The sequence below is a fragment of the Sciurus vulgaris genome, assembly GCF_902686455.1.
Source record: "Sciurus vulgaris genome assembly, chromosome: 12".
Taxonomy (NCBI): Eukaryota; Metazoa; Chordata; class Mammalia; order Rodentia; family Sciuridae; genus Sciurus; species Sciurus vulgaris.
Window position 1 is genome coordinate 39,272,533 of NC_136473.1, and position 15,444 is coordinate 39,287,976.

At 34.5% G+C, this 15,444-nt stretch overlaps 2 protein-coding genes across 33 annotated transcripts in view; one reads left to right on the top strand and one right to left on the bottom strand.

The window, feature by feature from the left end:
• The window catches only part of PARD3 (par-3 family cell polarity regulator), a 685,332-nt gene that overhangs the window by 273,246 nt on the left and 396,642 nt on the right, over positions 1-15,444 (top strand). The gene's annotated exons all lie outside the window — the stretch shown is intronic.
• LOC306642216 (cytochrome c oxidase subunit 7C, mitochondrial-like) lies at positions 8,401-8,803 on the bottom strand. The gene has a single exon (XM_079107824.1). The coding sequence runs from the start codon at positions 8,737-8,739 to the stop codon at positions 8,548-8,550; it is 192 nt and encodes a 63-aa protein (XP_078963950.1). The 5' UTR covers positions 8,740-8,803; the 3' UTR covers positions 8,401-8,547.

Sequence of the window (15,444 nt, forward strand, 5' to 3'; positions counted from 1 at the left end):
CTGTTGATACAAAAATTATCTATGGCCCAGAGCACCTGAAAGCCAAGCTGCTCTGGAGCCTGAGGCAGGAGGATCCCGAGTTCAAGGCCAGCTTCTGCAACCATGTGAGATCTGTCTCAAAATAAAAATAAAAAGGGGCTGGAAATGTAGATCAGTGGTAAAACCCCTGGGTTCAATCCCTAAGGGTACTTAGGATTCAATGAAGTTGAGTAAAAGATACATATATTTGGGCAAAGTAGAAAATAGGATGGAGGAGAGAAAATGCAAGCTAGATTCACACTACCTTGTTTTATTCTTTTGATTTTGAAATCATTTTATCTAACACAGTTATAAATCAATCACATTTTGTTTTTAAAACAAAAGTTGATTCATATTAATGATTCATAATAATATTTTAATAAGGAATAATTCTTAAAATACGAAACATGTGAAACACCCCAACATAAATATGTATCCAGTTGGTGACCCAAGCATACCAGGAGTAACTATTTTGAATCACTGTACAATACAGTAATTTGCACAATCAAAGAAGATGTATGCAAAAGTGAGAGGGCTGTGAAGAACTACCAAACAAACAGGAACTCTAAAACTGGTTGTTGTTGATAATGTAGACATTGTTAATTAGATTGATAGGTGGATATTATAGGATAAAATAAATGAGGGGTTAGTATAGGTTGAGTATCCCTTATCTGAAATGCTTTGAGATCAGAACTATTTTGCATTTGGATTTTTTTTATTTTGAAATATTTGCATGTACATAATGAGATACCTTTAGGATGTTACCTGAGTCCAAACATGAAATTGTTTATTTTGCATATATACCTTTGTACATAGGCTGAAGAAAATTTTATACAATATTTTTTAGTGTACCTTTATTCTGATTGGGGCCCATCACATGAGGTCAAGTATGAAATTGTACTCTTTTGGCATCATGTTGGCATTGAAAAATTTTCAGATTTTGAAGCATTTTGGATTTTCAGGTTAGGATTCTTAACTTGTATTCTAATTCTGTCATTCCTGATAATGTGGACACAAAATTCTTAGTATAGAAGAAAAGGAGTATAGATAAAAGAGGAGAATGAACAAAAATACAGTAGTCCTCAGTTTGGATAGGACATTGTAATAAATTTATGATATGTTTTATTTTTTAAAACAAGGAAGGTGAAGGACCATTTTTGGCATATGTTCACTGAAACATTCTAGAATTAAAGATCAGCCCAGTACCTAAGCCTTTTTCATGTTCTTTCTTTGTTCTGGAAGTAGCATTTCCCATTCGCAGAGATCAGAGCTCTTTGGAGAAGTGGCTGAATTTAGGTCTGAACAGAAAAGGGTGTAAGATAGATAATATGAGGTAATTCCATCATATCAGAAAATAAGGAAGTTCTGGAATATTACTGGAGTTGTCTCTGAGGACCAACTTTAAGCCTGCTGGCCAAAGATGTTACAATTAGAACATTAGTAAGGATAGTAACAGCAATAAATTCATGAATTTATAATGTTGATAAATATGCAAGCAAGCTAGGTAAAGCATGCTAGTGAATCAACTTTTTTAGAAAACAGATAAAGGAATCAGCTATCTATTTGGCATTTCCCATGTGAGTGGAATCACTGAATAGTGAAATAGTATCTAAGAAGGCAGTTTGTTTTTATATGAATTTTCCAGGTAATACATGAAGAAGTAATGATAAAATTTGAATATTACTATTTTGCAACTACTGGTGAAATCATGGCTCTAGGTATTGATGTTTGCTGAGGTCTGAATGTGTCTCCCCAATATTGGAAACTTAATCACCAATGCAACAGGGTTAGCAGGTGGGACCTAATGGGAGGTCTTTAAATCAGGTGGGCTCTGAACTCATAAATGGTTTCTTGTCAATATAAAAAGGACTTGAAGGAGTGAGATCTGTCTTCTTACTCTGCTAAATGAGGATATGACCTGTCTTCTCTTATTCTTCTCCCTTCTACCATGTGAGGAGGACATGGTAAGAAGACCCACATCAGAAGCTGTTATCTAGACCTTGAACTTCCCAGCTTCCAAACCTGAGAGGAAAATTTCTGTTCTTTATAAGCTGACAAGTCCTCAGGTATTGCTGTGACACTTCTCAAGCACTGCTACCATTAAAAAAGCAAACAAACTATAAGGAGACAGCCAAGTCTTGCATGCCTCCTGATTGAAGAACACACCTCCTATGCAGTAGTCCTGACAAGGAAATTAATCATGGATCTGATCAAATACCTAGATGCAACTGCCAATTTACAGGAAATTCAGAGCCCTGAGAAGCATGTTAACACCACAGGGATGTAGCCAGCCACATCCAGACTGTGGGAAACCATTTGTGACAAATGACTCAGGTTCTTCAATAAATCAACGGTGAAGGGGAAAGAGAGTGGGAACTTATAAATATATAGGGACTTTAAAGAGACATAACATATAATCATAATATGTGAGTCTTATTTAAATCCTGATTAAAATGAAACAAAAAATTGGCATTTATGTGCTAATTAGTTGAACACTAATTTGGTATTTGTTGTTAAGGACTTATTATTTATTTGAGTGTAATAATGTTCCTGGAATTGTTTTTAAAAAACTTTATCTTTTAGTAAGTATACTGAGCTATTTATGGTTGAAACAATGTGTCTGGAATTTTCTTCATAAAGACGGTCTAGGTATGTAATGAATGGATTACATTTAATTAATATACCATTCTATCTACTTTTCTATGTGTTTAAAATCATCCTTTATATAGGTATTATTTTAAGGACACACAGTTTTTGTAATATTTTGAAAGTTTAGTTCTTACTTTTCCTCCTTAAACTTTTCTTCCCCCTTTCTCTATAATCCCAAATTTTAACCCAATATATCTTCAGGCTTGAATATCTTTTATTGATGATCTTTTCATATTCCTCTTCAAAAAATTAAAATTTAGTTGAAATTTTATGTTAAATTGAATATAATATGTAATTATAATTATTAGTATATGATCAAATATCATCAGCATACAAATATGCAATAAATTTTGCCTTTTTAATGTGTAAATAAATGAAGACCATCCAGATGAGACCATGTAAAGGCTTTGTACTGAGAAAGGAAGCCAGATACCACAACTTGTATTTGCCAGGGGATCGCAGGCATAAGATAAATGGGGAGGTTTTGAAATGGGAAAAAAGTAAAAGTTCCGCTGATTGGAAACTGTGGGTTAACTGTAGGTGGGCAAATCAGACGATGGGCACAGGGTGTGAGTGGTTAGCCATATCTGGCTTTTTCATATGTTTGCTGGGAGCAGTGTCAAAAATTAGGTAATAAATGGAGTGTTAGCAGTATTACCCAATTCTTTTAACTCTCTCCAAGTTAAACAACTAGGAATCCTTCATCAGAAAGTTACTGTTGTTGGTCAGATGACTTGGCTTATGGTGTTCTTTCTTTTTATTGAAAGGAATAAACTAGAAGCTGTTCTTTCTTTTTATGGAACGGAATGAACTATAAGTATCAGAAGACTTGTTATCATACTGATTTACTTTCTTCACTTCAATGCTTTTTTTTTTATCAAGATGTGCTGTGTTTATCATCCTGAAAACTTATGGTTTTACCCTTCATCAGTTGCACAATTTGGAAGAGATGATGCCTACTTTTTTGGTTTAGAATTAAAAGACTTTTTGTCCCCCACCCCCACCCCATTTTATAAAGTAGGATAAAGAGCTGTCCAGGGCATCCTATGACTTTCTTGGACTAGTCTGGGCACTTTGGCTCTCCATGGATGTCTCCCACCATAATGCCAGTAATAAAATTTAATTATGACTTTGTTTCATTATTATGTGCAAAATTTAACAAATTATTATAGGCTCTCAAATGATTATTTTCTTTTGAGGTGAGAGAAAAAATAAAAACCTTTTTTTTTAAAGTTCATTTTTTTTTTTCTTTAGATTTTCAGAGAAGTTAAAATTTTGCTGTGGGTCCTTAATGTGTCCAGAGTGCACAGTTTGTGTGTAAATCTCTGAGTCTGACACAAGTACTTTTTTCACTTTAGAATTTTTTTCATTTTTTGATTCTCCTGGACTTTACCAAAAGGTCAAATATTTGGGGATAGGCACCCTGATTTTAGACTTGTGGCCGGATTCCTTTTCATCTCAGAACTCTGATCTTTTAATATAAGTTCTAGAACATCAGGTGGAAGATTCAGTTTTCTTTGGAAATGCCCTATTGATGGCAGAATTTTTGGAAATAGTATTGCTAAATTTTTTTTTGGCTAAGTATTTGATTTATTTTATTTTATTTTAGTGCTGTTTAAGTGTTTTAACATTTTAATCATTTGTAAGCTTTATTAATTTTAAAATTAAATTTTATCCATCATTTGCAAAAAATTTCTGAAATGGTATTATTTAATTTGTAAGATTTTTTTCTGACTTCCTAGTTTTTAGAATTTAAAGATACACCAATGATTTTTATAAAAGTATTGCACCATAACATTAACATCTCTTTCACGTCTTGATCTTGTAATTTTTTTCATGCTCAAGAACATACAGATTGATTTCATCTTTCTAGAAGATCCAATATCTTTGCTTTATAGTTCTGTTCTTTTAGCATTAACTGGTATTAGAATATTAGTTTTTAGATCTGATTTAAATATATATTGAAAATAGAAATAATATTTCTATTGTATTTCCTTTTAAGTTGTGAAGTAGAGCATGGCATACAAATGGTATTCTCAGTATTTCAAATAATTACCTTCTTACTGTGCAAGTTCTATTCAGCATATAAAACCCATCCAGTTTTGTTGTAGATGCAATCCGATTATTACATGTTGACAAGGTCATATATCTATTAATTGGATTGGAGATGGGATACAAAATTGCTGTAATTATTGTAATTTTCTAGCTAATTGCAGGGTTGGTGGTGAATATTTTACTTCTGCAAAATGAAAAACAGTATTCCATCAGAAGTTGTTTTATGGGGTTGCAGACATTTTGTTGTATATCTTTGGTGCTTTTTGCCCACAAAGTATCTCTTTTTGTATCTCTTTTTGGTATTGATCGGCCTCTGAATGTCACAGTGCTCATTGGCAGGGATCTGGGGAATGAGGAGGCAGGGAGCTGAGTAGTACTCTCAGCTTCCTCTTTGTTCTGGTTGCTGCTACTTCTATTGTTTATTTATAAATTGGAATATTCTCCTTTCAGACCTGTAACAAAGGTTGGATGGGTCAGACCCAATTGGAAGAGGAATCCTCTGCTCTCTTGTCACCTGTGTTCTACTTACAATAGTCTCTGAAATGAGCAGTTTAAAAAATTTAATTCATATGGTTTACATGTTTCTTTTTTCCTGTTATTTTTGGGTAAAAAATTAAGTAAATTATTGGTCAGCCAACTTTGTACCATAATATAGATTTTACTTTGCATATTCTGTCTTGTAATTCTGCTTTGTTTAAGCTAAGGTAGCTTCCAAAGCTGGAAGATGAATTGACATTTTAAAAATAATGGTTATGTACACAAGGTGAGCGCGGCTGAAGGATTGTGGTGCAGGGGTGCCGTGCTACTGCAGGGTGTTGGAGGCTCACTGCAGAAGACTGTAAAAGCAGACTGAGGTTTATTCCCTGCTGAAATATAAACTGGAGGCGCAGGTGAAAATTGCCAAACCTAATGAGCAATTTGGCAGATAAGATAGCCTGTCAGGCAGTGGTGGTTCAGATGTGGACGTGCTGCCTGTGAACCTAGTTGTTTTTTCAAGAGCACTCCATTTAAATACCACAAATAAAATCTTTTTTCAGTAATGTTTGCTACCACAAACATGTATATTTTATTCTTCAGATTTCCAATTAAATAATCAGCAGTCAACATACGGTGATTTAGATTGTAAAATTATTTTTAAACTTGCCTTTTCACATGTTTCATCAATAAAAAAAAATGAATAGGATATATTTTCCCTACATCAGAACACAAGTGATATTAGACTTTAACACACACTAATAAAATATAAGTGATCACTTGCTTCAGTGGACTGCAACGTTTCATCTGTGGTCTTTACAATTCGAACACTCCAAAGTAACATTATTGTCTTTTCAATGTACTATGTCAAATATGCTCACTTTACCCAGGAGTCCTTTCCTCCCATTGAGCACATGAAAATTTAGACACATGCATGACTTTTTCTCATTGATGCCATCAGCATAATTCTATGGTTTAAAGGACATTTGGGAAAGATTTTCATAACTTTGCTTGATGTTAGTGATCCCTTAGGAAACTGCCCAGTTCACCTTCTCTGTTTATACCATTTGGAAACTGAGGCTCAATGATGTAAACTAATAATACATCCTGTGCTTAAGGCATAGCCACAGCTCAGGTCTTCATAGTCAAGATGAGCAGGTATTACCAAAATATATGAACACTCTGTGTATATACCTCAGAACGCCTTTATCTGTTTATTTGTGGCATTTCCAAAGCTTGTAGCCAAAACATCTTTGCACTTTTTCTCTGGCATCAGTATTTCCAGGTATCTTTATGTAGAATAAACATTTGACTCAGGGCACTCTTCCACTGAGCTACACCCCCCACCCCAACCTCAAAGCACTTCACATTTTTAAGAGAAATCCAAACACATATGTAAAAGATATTTTATACTTAATAGTGATTGACAGTCTGTTTGCCTGAGGAAATGGTGTTTTAGAGATTTTCTGCACCATGTAATCAGACATACCTGGACAGCACCCTGGCACTCATCTGGAATGGTTTTCCTGGAGGGGGTTCAGTGCTGACACTGGGCTATCTCCACACCTTTGATATGTGACACAAGGACAAATTGAGCTATAGACTTCACGAGAAGTTGCTTTTGAAATGAGATCCAAACCATGTGGAACTGGACCCCTGTGCACATTTGGAAACTGAGGTCTTTTAAAACCTCAGTTTTAGATTTCTTAGGAAGAGTTTTACAGCTTTATTCTTTTTGCCCCAGTGATTTCCCCACTGCCCAATCACGTTTTCCTTCCTCACTTTTTATCCTTGATCATTGCATAGTTTACTTGACTCTGAGGTCTTGCCTTGTTTGTACCCTTGCCTTTGTGTGCTAATCTGCCTGATATGCCCAATTATATTATCTTGTCTACCAAATGCAGAGACAGTTGCGTTGAAAAATTGTAATGACAGTGTAGCTGTGACTGTGTTAAGAAAGTATAATTTAAATCAAAGCCAGGAAGACCATTTCCAAATGGTGAAAAGGAGTATGTTGTTACATAGAGAAAATAATTATTTGAAAATGTTTGTTTCAGTAGAAATTATACAGTGGTGAATAAACAAGGTTTCTTTTTGTTTTCTGCATCTATTCCATCCAAGTAGTTAGGTCCTTGTTTTCTATTAGTGCATGTCCCAGAGAGACTCATTGTGGATTATTTTGTCAGTATGAAAACCTGACAGATAAAATCCTTTCTTCTTGTCTTGCTTCAATTGATATAGATCTCTTGTTTACTTCTTTAGACTATGTTTGCTTATTTATTTCTTCATTGCCTTTAATGTCAGCAATGGCTTTGCACCCTCAGTTCTGTCTGGCAACTGTACCCAGCTGGGGATGTGCCTTGTATCTCAGAATCAGTCTGCCAGTCCCAGTGGTGAGGGACTGAAAGAGAACTACACAAAAGGCAACAAGGTGTTGGTAAATCTGTCTTTGATGTTTTAAAGTCCTCTGGCTTTTCCATGGAATGGTAAGTAGCCATCTCTGTGAGGGCTATATTTTAAAGGGGAAAAACAACTTTTTCATTCATTGTATTATTTTGTGTTTACTCAAATCATTTATATTGATTTGTAATTAGCAATTTGTTAATTATTATCTATCAATTCCTTGCATGATATGTGTTAGTCAGTTTTCTATCACTGTGGCAAATCAACTTAAAAAGAGAAAATGTCTTAAACTTGGTAGCTTACGAGTAGTAGAAATTTATTTCTTATAGTTTTGGAATCTTGGAAGCATAAGATCAAAGTGCTGGCAATTTTGATGTCTGATAAAAGCCTGTTTATCATTGATATTTCCTTTTTGTTCCTGCTTCACCTGGGGAAAGGGGTAAACAAGGTGTCTGGTCTAATAAAGACACTAATTTTATTTTGACTCATGATTTCAGAGGTTTCAGTTCATGGTCATTTGGCCTTGTTGCCTTGGGCATTTGGTGGTTCAGTGCATCATGGCTGTAGAGTTGCTCTCCTCATGACCACTGAAAAGCAAAAAAAAAAAAAAAAAAGAGAGGAAATGGATAGGGCCCAAATATCAAGAGTATTTGTGGTCTCACTTTCCTCTGCTAGGCCCAGTTCCTCAGGGTTTCACCATCTTCCAATAGCACCACAGCCAGGCAGCCAAATTTCTAATACACGGGCATTTGTTGGCTATTCCACATGAAAACTGAGCACCTACATATCAGGAAGTTATTTTTATTTATTTATTTATTTTTTTCATGTCATTAGTTTATTTACAAACATATCCAGTATGCTATGAATCCAAGAGTTTGATTCATTTTTCAGAGACTGCACCTCTTAAAACAGTCTTCATATCTGTTAAATGTATGAATCACAACATCCCTATTTCTTAAGCAGTTGGTGTCTTACTATAAAGAAACGTGCAGCAAAACCTGATCCAAAGAATAAGGTCATCATAACCAGTAAGCGCCACTTGTTTTCCACTGAAAATGGCAAATTCTTCCCGGGGCCCTCCTCATAGTGGCTCCGACGGACCACTGAAGTCGTGAACCTCCGAATGCTCTGTCCCAACATGGCGCTGCTGGGGCCTCTGCGAAGAGCGCTGAAACCGCAGGCGGAAGAAAAGCGTGAAAAAAACAGGAAGTTATTTTTAGTTTTAGGAAGGAATCTTAAAGACTCTGTGGCGCATGCACCCTCTTTGCCTTGTGAATGCAGACATGCATATGAGTGGACATGTGTGCTTGAGGAACATGCTTCACCACAGTTGATGAAAGTGCTTTCTCAGAAACATAGGTCTTTGGGTGTGTGTGTGTGTGTGTGTGTGTGTGTGTGTGTGTGTGTGGTGTGTTAGGGTTAGGATTAGGATTAGGGTTTTGATACTTCCTTTCAACATTTCCCTCATTGACATTTGAAAGCCCCTAAACTTAAAGAAAATCTAGAATTTTCATAAAGCTGTAAAAAAAAAAAAAGGGACTATGATTAGATTACCTCATCTGCTATTTCTTTCTCTTGATGTCATAAATACATGGGCCTTGCTAAAAGCATCGTACTATGTATTTCCTCCTGAACTTCCTTTCTTTTTATGTTCTCTCCAAAGTTATAGTTCTATACCCTACATCTTCTGTCTATTCTAAGGATTCAACTGCTGCTATTCTTTATTTTTCCATTTTTTCTTACAAACTAAAGAGCCTGTTACCTTGTGCAACAATTACTTGTGTTTAAGCCACTAAGTTTGTGATTATTTGTTACAGCATTGATACACTAATACATATATAAACACATACAAAATTATATGCACTCTGTTCTTCACAAGATGTCTTCTTGTCTATGTGTATATATGTACGTATGTATGCATACATACATGTTTTATTGTATGTATATGCCCATACAGTTGATATTTAGTGAAGTTATGTGTGTAAGGATTATGAAAGAAGCATATGACTTCGGGAAAATAAATAATTTTTAAAAGACTACATTCAGGTAAGTCACAGAAGCCTCAGACCAACCATAATATGGGAGAAAACAGTAACTAAAGGACATTTTAGAGTAGTGCTATGTTATGCAATTTATCTTCACATTTAATTAAAATGTCAGTTGGGGCCATGACTGATCCATTGGTTAATTTGTTATTTAAATCAGCTTAAGAAGTATTTATTTTAAATATAGAATTTGTGTTAATGAATTGGAAAAGAATATCCTCTTGCTTGGCAGAGACATTACAGCCTAAAGATTTATGACTTAGAATAAGAAAACCAGCTGGTGATTAGTTTGCTTAAGTAGTATATGAAAATCTATCCTAATAATGTTTTGATAATAGCCATTCTTTTGTAACCAGAGTGAGAGGGTTGGGAAGGGGAAGTAGAAACAAGATCCTTGATGAATCAAAAACCTTGGGACAGGTCAGTGTTGAATTCTGTATAGGGATCTCTGATCTTTAGGTGAAGCTTGAGAGGATCATGAATCCTAATGAGGAGGTAAGGGAGAGCAGGTGGGCAGAAATGTCATGGACTTGCCACCTGTGGGCCAACCAGAAAAGCTGCTGGTTCTACCCTCATCTTTTCTTGTGAGGATTCCTCTCAAAATTGTGAAATTAGCTTAATCAAAGTTAATACATAATTTATCTGCCCCACTTTTGACTAGCAGAGTGCATAAATTCTGAATGTATAAATCTGTTTACCTTTAAGTATTAGCCTATTGATGCTTTAACAAATTACCACAAACTTAATGTCTTAAAACTATATGAATTTATTATAGTTCTATAAGTCAGTGTCTGATATGAATCTCATTGGGCTAAAGTGTAGGTTCCTGCAGGGTTGTCTTTCATTTATTCATTCATTGTTCTGGAAGAATCCATATTCTTTCCTTTTCTGGATTCTAGAGGTCACTTAGATTCCTTTGCTTGTGGCCCTTCTTCCATTTCCAACATCAGCAACCTTGCACCTCTTAGACTCTTCTGTAGTCATTTCTTTCTCCCTCTCTCCCCTCCCGCCTGTCCCCTCCCGCTCCCTCTTGTCCCCCTCCCCCTCTCCCTCTTTTCTTTCTGCTATCTAATCTTCAGGACTCATGTAGTTACATTGTGCCCAGTTAGATAATCCAAGTGTCTAAGTCTTTCACAGGCTATTATGACAAAATATCTTAAACTTGGTAGCTTACAAGTAGTAGAAATTTATTTCTTACAGTTTTGAAATCTTGGAAGCATAAGATCCATTCTGTGATCCCCAATAGATGCCTGAAACTGTGAATATTACCAAACCTATATATATGATATAGTACAGAACATATATATCTACATACATGTATATGTGTATGTATATATATATATCTATATATCTATATAGAGTTTAATTTATAAATTAGTCATGGTAAGTTATTATAATAACTAAATGAAAAAAATGATTATAAAATATATTTTAATAACATTTATATGAATGTGCTCTATCTAAAAATATCCTATTGTATTGGTACTTTGTCACCTTTCTTATGATGTGAAATGATACTTAAGTGAAGTACTTAACTGCTCCTCTTTGGCATATGAAAATTACCAGAATCAAAACTGTGGCATTTTGGGGTGAATAATTAAGTAAAAAGAAGGATTATTCAAATAAAAGCACTGTGAGTAATGAAAGAGTAGCGTATACAATGTGGATACACTGGGTAAAAGGATGATTCATATTCTGGTGGAATGGAGAGGGAAGACATGATATTTTATCATGTTATTCAGAATGATATGCATTTTTAAGTTACAGATCTGTTTTTTCTGGAATTTTCCATTCACTGAAACTGGAAAGCAAAACTGCTGGTGCAGATGGGGCTATTTTACCTAAAATTTAATTTAGAGTAATATGATAAAACATGACTTTCATTGCTTTATATTCTTTTATTTATTTCATAGTGGTTTTGGACCCAGGGTCTCATATATGCTAGGCAAACATTCCAACACTGAGCTCTGCCCTCTGCCCTGCTTTCTATGTGAAGTCATTGTCTTCCCAGGTCAGGGGACTCTGGCATAAGAATAAACATTTGACCCAATGATGTTTGTGGACTGACTATTTTAAGTATGTTGGAAAAGGAAGTGATGGGCAGCAGAGGGCAAACAACTTCATTAGTATTTTTTAAGATCTTGTTTTATGTAGGTGAGCTCAATGGGGCAATATTTGCAAAATTAAAACTCTAGCCGTTGTACGATTCTGTTTGCTTGGTAAAAATAATCTGTGGTAAAAAAATTTGGTTGATTTTTAAAAGCTTGTTTGCATATTTTAAAAGAATTTTCATAATACTGAATTTTGTGATGTGTGAAATGTTGATTAGTAAAATCATGTACAAGTTGTGAATATTGAATATGTTGGGCAGTTTCATTCTCTTACAGGTTCTTTCTTGTTCACACTTTCCTTCTTCCCTTCCTTGTGATTCATTTTATTTCTAAGCATTAATGTGGTAAGTTATTGTGTTGTGATGTAACATTATTGTAACATGAGTAAGTTATGTATTGGATGTAATTTCTATTCCTGAACCACTGTAACAATTGCTATTCTCATGCTGTCTCAGAAGTCCATAATAATTCGGCTTTGAATGGGCTTTAGAAATTATGGAAGACTAGTTGTAATGAGCTTTGTGAGTACAGTCATTTCCAGGCCTTTATGTATTACTCCAGTTTATTATTTATTTATTTACTTATTTATTTTGATTGGGAAGAAGTGCTTTCTTGGGCATATCCTGATCTTTTAAAGGGTTACAGTTTTCTTATACATAGCACCCTTTTCTACTTTATTGTATCCTATAGTTTGCTTTATTTTATAGGTATTTATGTATGTAAGTTTTTGTACAATCAAGCTGGGTTTGGTGGCACATACCTGGAGTCCCAGCTTCTTGAGAAGGTGAGGTGGGGGAATTGCTTAAGTTCCAGACAGGCCTGGGCAATAGTGAGACCCTGTCTAAAAATAAAGGAAAAGAATTATTTCCTCCTCTTTGTGTGCCAACTGGCTCAATGCTCTCCCTTCAAAACATACAGTCCTCTTCCTTCCCAGACCTGTTGGACTGGCAGTGGCTTCAAGAGTAATGGCATAAAGAATGACCTTGGTCAGATTGATTGGGGGGTAGACAGTGTATTCAATTAAATTCAGGTTCTAGGTAATGCAGCATGATAAAAGACTATTCATCTATATTGAATAAAATGTCAACAGATCCAGGTTCAAAGGTATACTTGATCTTTTAATTTCATTTACCAAATTCCTTTAAGAATTTTTTTTTTTTTTTTTACAGTGGACAAATGTTTCACAATATTTTTCACTGGACACACGTTTATATATTTTATTTTTTTATGCATTCTCCAAGGTTGTATGTATCTGTTGAAAGCACATTTCAAATAATTGCCCTTCATATTCTTCTTTTCTTATCAAGATGTAGTAAATCCCTGCATTTTTGTGAAGGTCTCAATACAGGCATCATTGCTTCAAAAGTAAAGTTTAATTTAGCTATTTTTCTAGTTGTGGTTATTCTTCAACAACTTTAAAGAAAGAATATGTACTTTTAAAAGTAAAGTTTTTTTTTTCTTCTCACTCACCTGCAGTAGATGATGATTTTGTCCTCATTAGTAACAAATTGTATGTGTCTTATACAAGTATAGCAACTGTCCGAACAGTGGTGTTCTTACAGTCTGCAAAAGGGGTGTGTGTGTGTATGTATGTGTGCGCGTTAGTGGTTCTTTACCTTTATTTTTGTATATTCATTCCTAAGTGACTATTCTCATTTATTGACTGAAAATTGAATATCCATATAGACCTTTTAACTTCACATTTTCATAACCTGAATACATAAATGACATGTATGAATGAAAACTATTTATAAAACCCATGGTACTAGTGTCACCTCCTCTTCAATGGGATTAATATATCTCTAAGTATTCAATATTCTCTGGATTGTTTTCTTGATTTACTTTCATTAATTCTGTCCTCAAAATACATGTTATGCATACACCTTTTGCTCCAGACATACTTTTAAGGAAGTTATTAATCACATGAAGTTAATAAATTGCTAAGTCTACCTATCTACATTTGACTACTTTTTATAATTTGCTGTCGGTTCCTATGGATTTAGAGCTTCTTTCTATTTTTATGCTACTCACATTAGAAATTTTTGTTTTTTATATCTACATATCTATTAATCCCTCTGGTAAGCTTCATCTTTTTAAACATCTGTTAGTATTATATTTTAAGGACATAGAAATAATGTAAATTTTCTCTCCACATTTCTTTACAATTATTACTACTCTGCATTGCTTCTTTGCCCTTTACTTTTCAGAAAGCTCTTCTAAATTTGGGCAAAATGCTACTTATTTTTTATTATTCATAAATTGCTTATGATCAATTATGCTTAATCTTTCTTAAAATTGTCAAAGGGCATCTAAGTAGTGTGCATGTTTTAATATGACAATAAGTCCTACCATACATTATACAACTATACATTATAATGTACCACTAAAAAATAGTTTTAAGAGTACATCTAAGTAAACAGGGTTCAGATTTCATCTACACATGTTAATCATTTCATATTACATCTTACTCATTTTGTGAAAAAATGGTATTTTAGGAAAATTGATTTAATAAGTCTTTTCCATAACACCAAACCTCTCCTGAATGAGTAGTGTATAAATTTGGCACAGTGGAACAGAAAATATTGAATAAATCATTATGGTAAATATGTGACTTTTGACAGATTTCCATTTGAAAAATTCCAGACTAATAGGGAAAAGTGACTATCATTCCATATCATTACATATTTTACACTCATCGTCATGATTTCCTACGTTGCTGGGCAGTGCTGGAATGGAATCTAGAACTCTGTGTGTGCTAGGCAAGTGCTGTACCACTGAGCTACATCCCCAGACCAATTTTTTTTTTTATTATAGAAAATATGTAAATATATGCAAAGCTAAAGATAGTACTTTACTAAAATCCCTTACCTAATTGTCAGTTCTAACAATTTTTGGCCTAACTTCATCTGTATTCTCATAAACTTCTTCAAATGGATTTTTTGAAGCAAATTCCATACTAGTAGTACTGGAGGTTTAATCCAGGGGTATTCTAACACTGAATATGTCCCTGGCCTTTTTTTTTTTCTTTGAGAGTAGGTTTCTCTTAGTTGCTGAGGTTAACCTCAAACTTGTGATCCTTCTGCCTCAGCCTTCTTGTGTTACTGCGAATATGGGCATGTGCCACTGGTGGCAGATTTGAAATGTTTTAAAATAGATTTTTGAAAAATCAAACTTTATATCATCCCATGCTACTTAACAAAAGGCAATACGTAGTGCTATGTAATATTATTATTAAAGCATTTCTAATGGCTTTGTTATTGTGGTTTTTAAAAAAGTATTCTTAGATGTTGATAGACCTTTATTTTAATCATTTATTTATATGTGGTGTTGAGAATTGAAGCCAGTGCCTCACATGTGCTAGGCAAGTGCTCTACCACTGAACTACAACCTCAGCCCATTATTGTGGTTTCGTATTTGACTTTGTGTTTGTTGATATGTCTCTTAAGTTTCTTTTATTCTATAATTTCTTCCTTCTCTACGTCTCTCTCACATGGTGCCCACATGTCGGCGTGTGTCTGTCTGTGTATATATGAGAAGAGAGAAATTTTATTGCTTTTTGCATTTTCTTCATTGAAATTTTATCCCCATCCCTGGCTCCCACTGTATTGTTTTATCCTGTCTGATTTTTGCTGAACCCATCCTGTAGTGCCTACCATGATTCTTCCCCCTCCCCCACCCCAGCCCCTGTC